At 47.7% G+C, this 13128-nt stretch overlaps 1 protein-coding gene across 1 annotated transcript in view; it reads right to left on the bottom strand.

Moving 5' to 3' along the window:
- Tnn (tenascin N) overlaps nt 1-11253 on the bottom strand; it is a 71329-nt gene extending 60076 nt beyond the window's left edge. Inside the window, exons 1-4 of the mRNA XM_087906371.1 lie at nt 11136-11253; nt 4312-4753; nt 2619-2993; nt 1610-1873 (exon numbers count right to left, since the gene is read on the bottom strand). Of these exons, the coding sequence (XP_087762497.1) occupies nt 1610-1873; nt 2619-2993; nt 4312-4720 (1048 nt within the window). The 5' untranslated portion in view covers nt 4721-4753; nt 11136-11253. The remainder of the gene's footprint in view (nt 1-1609; nt 1874-2618; nt 2994-4311; nt 4754-11135) is intronic.
- Between the last annotated feature and the right edge of the window lie 1875 nt (nt 11254-13128).

The following is a 13128-nucleotide window of genomic DNA, read 5'->3' as shown; positions in this document are numbered from 1 at the left end:
GCTAGGATGACAGACATGTGCCACTACAGTTGGCTCAAAGTCACTTGGTGGTGGTGCTGGTGGGTGGTGGTGATGGTGCAGGTGGTGGTGATGGTGCAGGTGGTGGTGATGGTGCAGGTGGTGGTTTTACAATTTAAAGACCATTAAAGCAACTGAGTCAGAATGGTTCAGATGCTCCGAGTCATTCATTTGCATTATAATACTAAATTCTTTGCACAGAATGGTTAATATTAGCCACTGTGTATGTTCATGGTGTGTGAGTATACATACATGGGTGCACTTATACATGTGTGTGGAGGCCAGAGGGTTGTTTCTCAAGAACTGTCCACCTTGTTTTTCTGAGACAGGCTCTCTCATTGGTCTGGAGCTCACTGAGCAGGCTAGGGCTGACTGACCAGAGATCCACCTGACTCTCCATCCCCAGCATTAGGATTACAAATATTTGTGCCCACCTTTTTAACATGGTTTCTAGGAACTAAGCTCAAGTTCCTGGCCTTTTTGTTTGCTTATTTTAGCCTGCTCAGGAATGTGCTCATCTTTACATGTGATGGTAATTTTTCCTTCATCAGTATGTTTCTGAATAGAAGATACCACCCTACCTCCGCTTTCTTTGTTTGGGAAAGAAGACTGCTTAGAGAGTTAGTCCCAGCTCTTTCCTTACTTGCTGCAAGTAATAAATCCCTGTCAACTATTTTCATTCCCTGGATGTTCACCAAGAGATGAGCTATTGCATTTAGTGACATAAGCAGCGATGTTCCTTCCTCCTATCATTTCAGTGTTACTTGGTGATACAGTGGAGACTATGCCCTTCAAGCCAGTCTCCTGCACTCTCCTTGCTCTGTGTCCAGGACTCCACCCAGTTCTGTGCTCTAGGTTTTTGTCTCTGTGAATTAAGTCTTCCAGTTTGGGTTCAGCCAGAAGGAATCAGCAATAGATTGGGGAACAGGAAAGAGCTCAAGCCATTGATTCTTTTACTCTCTCGGCAGGGATGCAGTAGACTGCCTGTATCCCTCTATCAGCATCCCCTATTTGGGCGGCTTTTCCTACAGCTTCCCCTGGGTCAGTGTACCAACGCCCATCCTAGCCTTCGAGCTAGAATGATTGCTGCTAGACCTTGAGTGTTCAGCTGCCCAAATACTGCCCATACCTTTGTAAACAACTCTGTAAACCTTCAGCTGCCCCGTGTTCTCTCTCCCCTCAGGACCTGAATCTACCTGTTCCAGTAGATTCTTCTGGAATCCACTTCTCACCCAGCCCTATTTGAACTTGCCGAATGACCTCGGAAGCTCAATAAGGAGCAGACAATTCGCTCTTTGGCTACTTGTATGGGAGTGTGGGAGCAACTAGACCTTCCTGGTCTTCCGGAAACATGAGACCTCTTGAGACTCAATCCATCAAGTTTCCATTCCTGGCTTGAAGGACCCAGGAACCAGGATTCCGGAAGAGGACAACAGAGAAGTAGGTGGATTCTCTAGCACCCAGGACCACAGCTGCTGTTTTCAGACTCCAAGTTAGGGCGATCAACAGCAGAGCTTTTGTGGGGAAGGCAGGAGAAACATCTTAAATGGAGTCTGCCCGGAGAAACCTGGGGTGTCTGGCTGTGTCTCACCTGTGGTGGCAAGTAGATGCTGAGGACTGCTGGAAATGTCCTTCTTCACATTGCGCAGGGTGACTATGTATTTGGTGCCAGGCAGCAGGCCGGTGATGTCATAGGTATGCTGTTCCTTGGGCACCTGGACCTGCTTTGTGTCCTGCTCCTTCCCCAGGGGATAGTAGCTGAGCAGGTAGTGGTCCACCTCACTGGAGGGCTCCCAGCTCACCAGCAGGGAATTCTCCGTGCTCTTCAGCAGCTGCAGGCCCTGAGGAGCCACCACTGCAAGCAGAAAAGGAACAAGAGGTGAAGGTGGAGAGGGTGATGCATGGCGATCAAGTGAACTAGCACCTATTTAAGGCTATAAGGAGGCCTGCGGGATGCAGACCAAGGATCATGCCATTCTGGACACCGCTCCCCAGGAAGTTCTTGCCTGTTCGCTGACCACCACCACCAGGAGCAGGCCCAGGGGAATTCCTGCAAATGCATATTCTCGATCCCTACCAGGAACTTGTATGTGTTACCAAAAAGTGCTGCGGGCCCAGCACTGGATTCTTTTTTGTTTAATTCATTGAAAATTTCATACAAAGGTACAATGTATCTTGGGTGTATCTACCGCTTCCACCCCTAAACACAATCCTTCCCACCCACCGGGAGGTCCTTCCCACCTTCCCTCCTTCCCTCGCTGCTTCTCCTCTCCCACTCTTCTCCCCGCCCCCCATCTTTCTTTTTGTATATAACTGGTTGAGTCCAGTTAGTGCTTCCTGTATGCACTTCGGTGTGATGCTCACCAACCTACTACAAGTCACGCCCAGCAGCCATCAATTGTCTAAACTCCTAGAGTAGAGGAGGAACTTGAGGAGCCCCTCTCCCACCAGCCAACTCTATCGTTGAGAGCTCCAAAAGGATCGTTATTTAGGTTAAAGGGCGAGATTCTCAAGTAAGACATGTAATAAATAGACTTAGGGCAACTGAGACCAAGGATCGTGGGAAGGGTGGCCCTCAAAGCCCTTCTCCCAACTCTCACCCTGGGAACAGTCAGGGCCAGTAAAGCCCATCTCGCAGTAACACTCGCCAGTGTCACAGAAGCCATGCCCACTGCAGTCACCCGGACAGCGCTGCTCGCTGCAGTCCTCCGCGGTGAAGTCCTCATAACATTGACAGACGCCATGCACGCACACGCCATGCCCGTTGCAGTCCTGGGGGCAGGCGGCATAGGCGCAGTCGACCCCCACGTATGGCTGGTCGCACACGCAGCGCCCATCCACGCAGCTCCCGTGACCGCTGCAAGCCCCGGGACAGGTAGGCAGTTCACAGTCCACGCCTTCCCAGCCCTGCTCACAGTGGCAGCTGCAGGTCTCAGGGAAGAAGGTCCCATGGCCACTGCAGTGGCGGCTCAGATCTGCCAGGAGGGGAGAAACAGGTGGAGGCCACTTGTTAGAGATGACTGACATTTTCTGGATCTTGTGGGGACTCTGTGAGGAAAACACTTTCCACTGGAGTCAAATCTCAGTTTCTCTTTTGTTTGTCTAAAACGCTGCTTCTTGGGTGAATTCACTGAGTCCTTTCCTCTCTGAATGGTGGTGACTAGCGTTTTTCTACAAAGGGACTTTAAGTGGTCCACATTGATGGTCGGGCTCTAGCCTCAAAGGGGCAGGACCCCAATGGCTCCATATGCAGGTAGATGGAGCGGTACCGGGACCAAGCAAGGCTGGTTGTGAACCAAATCTACAGAAAATAGCCCTGGCTCAATGACGGGTGAGTTAAGGCCAGGGCCCTCCTACCCAGCTGGGAGAAGCTGGAGGTCAGTCTTATGCCTCTTGAAATACCGTCTTTGCTTCTTAAGGAAACCTCCAAAGTGGGGCTTCTGGTGTGGGTAGCGGGGAAAGGGGATATCACAATGCTTTCTTCACAGTAGTGTGTCCCTGGTCTCTAGTTTTGTACCTGGCATTTAGAAGGTGCCCTTAACTAGAACAATAAACAGCACCACTCTCTATCACATGGGCAGCTTATGTTCTTAAAACATGACACTGTAGGGCTGGAGAGACGGCTCAGTGGTTAAGAGCATGGGCTGCTCTTCCAGAGGACCCAGGTTCAATTCCCAACACCCACATGGCAGCTCACAACTGTCTGTAGCTCCAGTTCTAGGGAACCTGACACCCTTACAACAATGTACATAAAATTAAGTAAATTAAAAAAAGAAACAAAACATGAAGCCGAGAAAACATCATTCTTTGTCTTAAAAATAAAACCCACAATGTACTTTATTACTAATAAAATGTTTAGTTTTCTGAATTCTTACTATGGGCCAGGACACAAATACATACCTTCTAGTCTCAGAACTGTGATAGCTGATAAAATTAGCCTTGTTGGACAGCTGGAGAAATTTCACATCACGTTCAGCTTCCCTCCTCCCCTTTCTATACTTACCCCTTGACTAGCAATCAGGCCTGTCAGTCAGACTGCCCTGGGATCTTTCCCTTCTGGTGTCATGAGCCCAGGAGGCCAGCCTATTGAACCCTCCCTGCCTGGACTTCCAGATGCCCCTTGAGCTGTATCAGCAAATAAACAGCACGGGTGTGTCCTGCACCCCGAGAAAAGCTGACAGTGAGAGGGGCCTGCACCAGGATCTCACAGTACCCGTGAGGCTAGTGGAGAACCTGACACATAGCAGACTCTCACTAAATGTTCGTAGAGTGAATACCAGAGGGTAAGCTCACCAGTAGCTCCCTGGCAGCAGCGGTTGGCACTACACTGCTCCTTCATCTCTGCCATCTCTTCCTCCAGCTTCTTCACCCGGGCCAGCAGGTCCTGGATACTGTCTGCCCAATCACAGTTCTTCTGCGGTGTCTGAAGACGGATGTTGTGCCTGAAGATGAAGTTCTGCTCCTCCCCAGCCTCCCCGGCTGCCAAGAGTGATGTCCCTTCATCACTGAGGGACTGTGGGTCAGTCTCTACTTGAACCAGAGCTGACTTGGGCACATCGATCTTGTAGGTGTGGCTGACGGTGACCTGTTGCTCCTTGTCACTGCAGCCAGGAGACTCCGGAGTGGCTGGGGCTGAAGCCACCAGGAGCACAGAAGCAAGCAGGAGCCCCAGGGGGAAGGCAAAGATCCCCCAGAGACCCATTCTTGGAGAAAGGGATCAGACACTCCAGGAGGCCTAGATCCAGGAAAAGAACACAAGGAAAGCCATGAGGCTTGCAAGGAGGAAAGTGTCCTTTTCAGCAGATTCTTAGTCCATATACTGTCCACAGTGCCAGGAAGGGCTTCTCTTCACATTCACCTAAGCCAGCCTTTATCACCCTAATCCCCAGTGTCTATAGCAGCCTGAATATTGACCAGTTCTTTGATCAACAGCAATAGGTGCACATAGAATGCTTGCTATGTAACAGGAGCCATTCTGAGTTTTCATATTTACTAGCTCATTCATTCATCATAACAATCCTGTTGTTAACCCCATTACTTTTTTCATGTGTCTTAGAATTGAGCTTAACCTTGCATGTGCTAGGCAAGTACTCTCATGCTGAACTACACTGATACATACATACATATGTACATACATATATATGTATATCTGTAAATATATACATATTTACAGACAGGAACTGAAGCACATTTGCAAGTACACAGCTAAGAAGTCATGGGATTTTTTTCTTTCAATGCTAAAGGGAGGATCTTTTGCTTACCGTGCAAGTTTCTATCACTAAGTTACATATACTCCAACCCAGGAGGAAGATTTGAAACTGCGCAATCTGATTCTCAAGTCCATGCTCACCACCATACCACCATACCATGCTTTTCCGCACCAGTAAGGAGGTAGAAGCTGGAGAGGTTGAGCAAGTTGTCCTGGATACTACAGCCAGGAAGGGCAGAGAGCACTCAGATCCAAGTCCACTGTCTCCAAAACTCCTGCTCAAGACTCTACACATGAACCCACAGAGAATAAGGAACACTCTCCAGATGGAATGGTCAGGAGACATCTCTTACTGTCAGAGTTCCATTAATAAATAGGTGGGAGGCACCTAGGCATCTAACGAAAGTTAGGAGTATTGGAGAAACCAAGATGAATGGGCAGACATGGCAGGAACGGAGATGGATGCCTGACTAGCCAGGAGCAATTGAGGGGTTGGCCCTTGGCAGAGACATGGGTGGAGCGCCACAAGAACTCCATCCTGGAGTTTGATGAGGTCAGGCTGATGCCATAGAGCAAGGCTCATTAAAGCCTCCAACAGGACAACTGGCAAGGCTCAGCAGGGGTTCTCTGTCCTAGTGGGCAAAGTAGGAGGTGCCAGCAGGGAAATTGGGGAGTTTCTGGCACTCATGAACAGTTCCTACAAAGGGGTATGCATTCAGTACTGTAGACACTTATCATCACAGTAACTGAGAGAGCTAACTAATAAAGGTGTCCACTTCCCTCCTCACACCACACCTCAGAAGGCAACTTGGAAAAGCCAGAACAGTTGTACAAGTTGTGAGAAGAGGACAAACAACATCTAGGTACAACCCCCCACACATACACAAACACACACACACACACACAAACACACACACACACACACACAAACACACACACACACACACATTCATACTGTGTGGATACCAGCAACCTGAGCCAGGACAAAGGAAAAGCCTTGCACTGGAGGGCACTGAGGTTCTGACAACAAAAAGAATTTGACTTCACGAAAGACATTTAATCCCAAAGCATAGAAAAGCTTGGGAATCTGCTTGAGACCTCTGTGAGAAGGCGGAATTGGGAGAGTCACCAAAATGAGTTGGAGGGTAGGAGCAGAACAGAAATGTGGACTAGAGATTCATTTAAAAGTTCGTCTCTATGACAAAGCAACCGAACACAAACTGTCCACTCAAGTCTCAAGCTGGAAGCTGAGAAGCAGTGATCATAACAACTTGCTGCTGAGTATGTGACCACTAAATGCAAGGTTTGGACCTAGGTGAGCAACGGAGCCTTCACTTCCGTGTGCTCCTGTGCCCACTCAAGCACCTACTGTGGGTGTAGCAAGACATAAACTATACTATCCAAAATCCACTCTGGGCAATGATAGAGTCAACAACACCAACTTCTCTGTTCACTCCTACCCTCCAGCGCCCCCCTCCAGCCTACTGCTCCCTATTCCTGAGCCCTAAATGGAATGCAGATGGCTTTTTTTTTTCTGAAGAAGTTCCTAACAAAAAGAGGGAACTCCTGCCATAAACCACAGCAAGGCTGTCCAAAACCCCGTCTCCCAGTGTTTGTTTTTGAAGCCTGGAATATGAGAAGCCCCAGAAGCTCTTGCAGGAGCCTTCTGTGTCGCCTGTCCTGAATTGTAACAAGATGTCCTCGCTAATCACAGCCTCTCAGATTGCATATGCTGAGCTCAGATTTTCCTGGGCAGAGTGATTGCTCGAAAGAAGATGGACAGGGGAAACCCTCAATCTCACACTGTCAAGTGTGAGCAAGAAGGGAAGATGCTGGCTCGGGCCCTAGCGAGTGGGGGCAGAGAGACTGGCCTAGCTGAACAGCATGAGGAAGGCATGACTTCATCCTCTGTATTAATATGCAGAGCACACTGCAGACAGCTCAGTGTAGGGGAGGGGGACACCAAATTTCACTGAGAAAAACGGTAGATGATACATTTCTGAGTAAAGATGATTCTATGGGGAGGTAGTTTCTGGTGGAAAGTGGGGAAGACGCTGGAGGAATTCTTGAAGCAAAGGGAATTTATACACAGGAAACCATGGACACCAAGGGTCCCCCAGGGCTACTGTCTCATCACTGTGGGAGGGGCATTGAGTAGTGTGAGAAGGTATGGACAGTGGCAGGAGTAAATGCTGCCTCTGTGATCATGCTGAGAAAGTCTTCCACAGCATTTACTGCTCATCATGACCTAGATGGATGGTCCCCTGGATCAGCCTTGAGACACACTGATGTCACAAGGTTCTATGTGTGCTCTTTCTCCTTGGTGGCCGCAGGTACTCCTGTAGCTTTCATTTCTAGCCCAAATGGTCCATGTCCAAATCTGAAAGTCTATTCCCAGCTCAGATTGCCTGTCAGTTCAGGGATGATGATTGCTGGGCCGGTACAGGTCCCTCCTGTTTTCCTAGCCATGTAGCATAGCTTTGGCCAAATATTTTGTAAATCAAATAATAAGGGGCACTAGATTTGTGTGCATTTATTAGATGGTGGGTACAGGGCCAAACAATTTTAAAACATTGGCTTTAATTAATGCTCAAAATGATGAGAATCAATCAACAATATTCTTTGTCATAAGTACTCAAAATGTTAAATAATTGTCAGGATAGTCAACTAGTTAAGCAACAGAGCTGGGATCACACACCAGGTCTATCCACCATTAATGTCTGGATTCTCCATCTTTCTGCAATATATACTGTAGATGTGGAAAGAAAAACACCAAATATCCTCTTTCCTGCCATATTTCCTTCAAGAGAGGCTCTGAAGGGAAAGGAAAAGCCAAGGCACATCAGGTACTCAGCAAAACATCAATAAATCAGCAATGGAAGCCTGAGCCTGCCTGGCCTGTGACCAGTGCAAGCCAATGCTTGGAATGATGAATTGTGGGAAGCCTGAGCCTGCCTGGCCTGTGACCAGTGCAAGTCAATGCTTGGAATGATGAATTGTCCTTCTCTCCTGGTTGGCTTAGGTCCCACCACTTCCCACAAGAAGGTAGGAAACAGCAGAGGGTACCAAGACCTCTATCCACTGGGCTCAAGTCAACCAAATCTTAGCAGAAGAGAATGATCTCTCAGCTGTCAAGGTCTTCTCGGAAAGGCTGACTGGCCCCTGTGTCACCTCATTCTCTGAGTCAGGAAAAAAATACTTACATCAAATAAGCACTTGCCAACTTCTAGCCACTGGCAAAATGCTTCGTACTTAAATTCAAGGCTTTCTCTGCTCCTGCATGACCTCATCCTGCCTAACAGTTAACCACAAGCAAATGAGTGCACCGCTTTGGGTCTTAGAAAAGCTGTATTACTGTGGATTTCCAATAGAGTCACTAAGAAGATATGCTCTCCCCAAATAATAGGGTTGAACCCATTGAACTACGAAGGAGAAATGAAGGAACGGGTGGCTGTGGATGTCCTGAAGTCACAAATGTCATGGCGAACTTTACTCCTTACTCTTCTTGAGCATAGTTTGCCAGTGTTCAACAGCCTGGGCCCTGGGCTGTTCTGAATCTTGCAACAGGAGTTCTTGATCTAGGAAACCAAGTTCTCGGGGAGCTGAACAATCTACGGTGGTGTGGTCTATCCTGGACATAAGACCTCAGATAACCAATGTCCCCATTTTCCATTCTTCGGTCTGTAAGAGAATCTAGAGTATGAAGCAGCACTCTTTCTGCTAGGCCAGCCTCCAGCTGAGCCAAACTCATACACACATTCTTACCTGTGACTGAACTCTCTGAACAGGCATTCCTAACAGGATGAGAGATTAGTCAAGAGTGAAGATGTGACTTTACATGATATCACATGCCAGGTTGTGTGCTCCTGTGGTCCTAGTCCAGTGGGTTTTCCAAATGGGTCCCCAGGAAGAGTTTGTAAGGGTTCTCCAACCCTAGGCAACACCCTCGATCTATATATGTTTCCAATCATCCAGGATAGAAAAGACAATGGATGATGCACCCAGCCCTTCCCTGGAGCTCAACTACTTTTTCAGGAGTTTCAACAGGCTCATTTTCTTTTATCAACTAAATCTCAACCTGCCTTCTGCAAAGGGTCCAGTGAATGATGATAATGGTAGCTACCATTTTCTAAACACTTCTTATACATCAGTCTCTATGCTAAGAACTTTAAAACTGTCTTGAACAATGGGCAAAGACAGTCATTTGTCCCCGGGGGAATGAATTAATTTCTCACAGGAAGGCTTTCTGTTAGTCCCCATGGACCAATCTCATTCACAATGGGAAGCTAAAATAGATATGAGATCTAAATTCAGGAGCCTGCTTTTACCAACCCAGTCTCCAGAATGATAAAGTGTTAGTCAATCTACAATTATCCCAATTCTCTATGGTGGTGATGGACGCCTGATGACACGCGGGCTGCAGGTAAATGCTAATCATGCATAATGCAAAGTTACAATTTCTCTCTTTAGTTTAATGTGTTTTTCACATACTGAAACAACTTTAAAGTTCCGGCCTCCCATCCAGCTGAAGGGGCAATGCTAACTTCCAAGAATTTACATACCCTCATTGGCTATGCACATATTTAGGTAGCAGCTGGTTGGCATCTGCCTGAGTCCTCTGCGGTGGAACAGGCCAAGCTGCTGCCAACAGGAATCAGACCCGATGGCACAGCACCATCCGCTCCCAGACTGGTGGTTCCAAAGGCTCCAGCAGAACCTATACCATGATCTCATGTCTGCAGCCAGATCCTATGGGAGCCATGGCTCTGGAGTGAGCGATGGAGAGGTAGAGTTTCCATGGGCCTGGGCATAATTTCCTCAGGCATCATCTCAGAAAAGTGCCAGCCCACCCTACGTGTCAAACCACGGCACAGCGCTGGCATGGAAGTCAACAGCCACAAGATGAACTGGAAATCATGTGCCCTAGTGTCCGTGCTTTGGGCATCAACACACTTGGAAACATTAAAAGAATTCAAAGGGGCGTGAAAGAAAGCCAGGTGTGATTTCCCCTTTGTCTCTGGGGGAAATGACCCTAGTATTAATGCTCTCTACTCCCTCCTGTGTCTCTTCTCTTGACACTGCCGCCTTTCAATCTGAGTCTGCAAGGGCTGCAGAGCCATGACTGACCTGTGTGGATAGTTGGTTATCTTTATCTTGAGCATATTCTTCTATTAATGCATGTCTAAGCAATCCTCGTCCTTAGGGGTGATACGCTGTTTTTGTCCCACTTGGTCGTCCTCCCTCCTTCTTAGCCCAACCTTCTCCCACCCTCAAAAATTACAAACAAGAAGTCAGATCTCCAAAAATTAGTCTACCACATGACTCTTGAAGTATTTCAAAATACCTGCTTTGGGGGCACTGTAAAAGGGTAACTATGTGAGAATTGAAGGGAAAGAAATTCTCCTATTCACAAATAATAATTAAAAAACATACAACTAAATGAGCCCCTTTGTGGGAGTTCACAAACATCATCTTCATTGGTTCATACAAAATCTCAAAGATGGAAAAGTTATAATAGTTCCTAATCACAACTGGAATGAAAATTCTGTTTTAAGAGAACAGCGAGCTATAACACATAAGAAATTATATGGAGAGAAGAGGCCTTTGCAAGAAGAAACAAGAAGAGACTTAGAAAACATTTCATCTCAAATGCACTGCTCCCGGTAGAACCTAGTGCCCTATACACTGCACTCGGCAGGTAAGGGAACAGTACCCCCTGATGTGGAGGGGACAGAGTCTAATACCTGCTGCAGACATGGCTCACAGGTCCTGGGAGTCGTTTTTGAACTTAGTCTGTATTGCCTTACCTGGATTTTCAGCAGTGAACACTTCAGCCTGCTGCCGTTCCACAGTGGTCATCCTCCCCCCATCACAGATAAAGCCTCCTGTCAGGAGCTGGCGTTCTTACCTGAGAGGTTGCTGGACACCACTTCCAACCCTCCTGCCTCCTGTGAACTGGTCCGGGTACTGCAGACCTCAGGGCTGGTCTATCCCTCAACTTCTTCTCTCTCTTCTTCCCTCCCTGGGTTTAAATTCTGGCCAGGACAGAGGAGGGGCCAATCAGTGGGGACTCTGGGATTTTCCTCCCTTCCCAGACTCTGTTAAGGATTGAGCAATTCATTCTCCTGTTCTAACGAGGACAGGAAAAAAGTATACATTCCCCCTTTGATTACACAGCAGCTAAAAATACCGGGGGCTGTTTCCGTTTAAGCAGATGCAGAAGGATATTAAAAAGTTTGCGTGTCTCCTGGCCAGGAGCTGAGTCTCGGGTTTGAAAGTATATTTATTCAGTCTCTTTTCCATGTTCCAGACATTCCAGAACTTACTGCTTACTACTCTTAAAATAAGAAAAAAAATCCTTTAGAGTAGAAAGAAGTTAGCAGAAACTTCCAGCAGCAGACCCGACTTTGACCCAAGTCCTCCATCACCTCACACCTGTGAGAGGCGGGGCTCCGAAGAGGGCTGAGGACAAGAACAGATCCGGGGCCTTGGGGCCCACTGTGCCACACACCTTCCCAGATGCCTCCCACATCCTCCTACATGGGAACCCTAGCCAAGGAAGACGAGCATCCTTCCCAGCCACTGCTTTTCTCTTGCCTTGTACAGACCTTTATCCTCCTGTGGCGTTCCTGCAGGTTACAGTCCAACCTGCATCTTCCTCCCCTACCACTCCTCTCCGGCTCTGCCCAAAGCATAATCGGGTGGGGGGGTGCATATCACAACACAATGGATAGAGTCCAAGGCTTTTCAATTCATCTCTACCGCCGTCAAAGACTGTTAAGGGGAAAGGAGATGCATGGGGACAGAGGGGAAAAGTTCTCCAGGTTTGGTGTTGAACCAGGCCCATTCTGTTCATCAGACTCTATACTGAAACAATGTTTTTCAAAAGAGAAAGGGTTTAAGTCTATTGTGATAATTAATCTTGTTGGGATTTAGAATCACCTTGGAGACGGGCTTCTGAGTGTGGCTGTGAGGGTGTTTTCAGAGGTTTAACCGAGGTGAAAAGGACCACCCTGAATGCCAGTGGCACCATCCCATGGACGTGGGTCCCAGGTTGAATGAACAAGGAGTGAGCGACAGGAGAATTTGTCTTTTTCTGCTGCCTGATGACAGGTTCAACACGCCCAGGCTCCACACCCTCCTGCCATCTTGCCTCTCTCGCCATGGTAGACTTTACATAAGCCGAGAGCCAAAGTAAACTCATCCGCCATCAGGTTTCCTCTGTCAGGTGTTTTGTCGCAGAAATGAGAAGATAACAAAAACAGTGGCCAAGGATGAAGGTGCGAAAGGAAAGCTCAAACCTATCTCCCTGAAACTGGGATTCAGCGATGCCCAAGGGATAAAGAAGCAGGGCCATCAAGAGGCATGGGGAAGGGTATTAGAGGCGAGGAAAGGTGAGGAAGTTGGAGGCTAGAGTATGCATGACCAGATGTCCAGCTCCTCACAGGACACGTGTTCAGAAGACACTGGTGCTAGCAGGTTCAAAAAGCGGATGTCAAAGGGTCTTACGCTTTGCACAGGTCCAGGAGGACGGACTAGTTCCAACTGATTTGAGATAGCAAAAAAATACCTCCAAACTCTAAAACATAAAACTTAGGCAGGTTTTTTCTCTTATGACTCACGTAGCAGAGCTATGTCATCTACAACAAAACTGGTGGATATGATATAGCCCTTAGTTACAGGTCTCTAAAACTGGTCATAAAAGCTAGTAACTGAAAGGGAGTGGAGTGTGTTCAGTCTGAAGGAGTCACTCAGGATTCTCCTCGGTTTCAGTTTAGAGACGAGCCCAGGGTCAGGGTGCTTGAGTCTGAAGCTTGTGTCTCTAACTGGCAAGTGATCTTTGTCTTAACTTCGCCAGGCCTCAGTTTACTCCTCTCTGAAACAGGAACATTACACATATC

Source organism: Myodes glareolus, chromosome 5 (assembly GCF_982192425.1).
Source record: "Myodes glareolus chromosome 5, mMyoGla1.1, whole genome shotgun sequence".
Taxonomy (NCBI): Eukaryota; Metazoa; Chordata; class Mammalia; order Rodentia; family Cricetidae; genus Myodes; species Myodes glareolus.
Note: the sequence above shows the minus strand (reverse complement) of the source record. Positions and strands in the feature narration are given on the sequence as shown.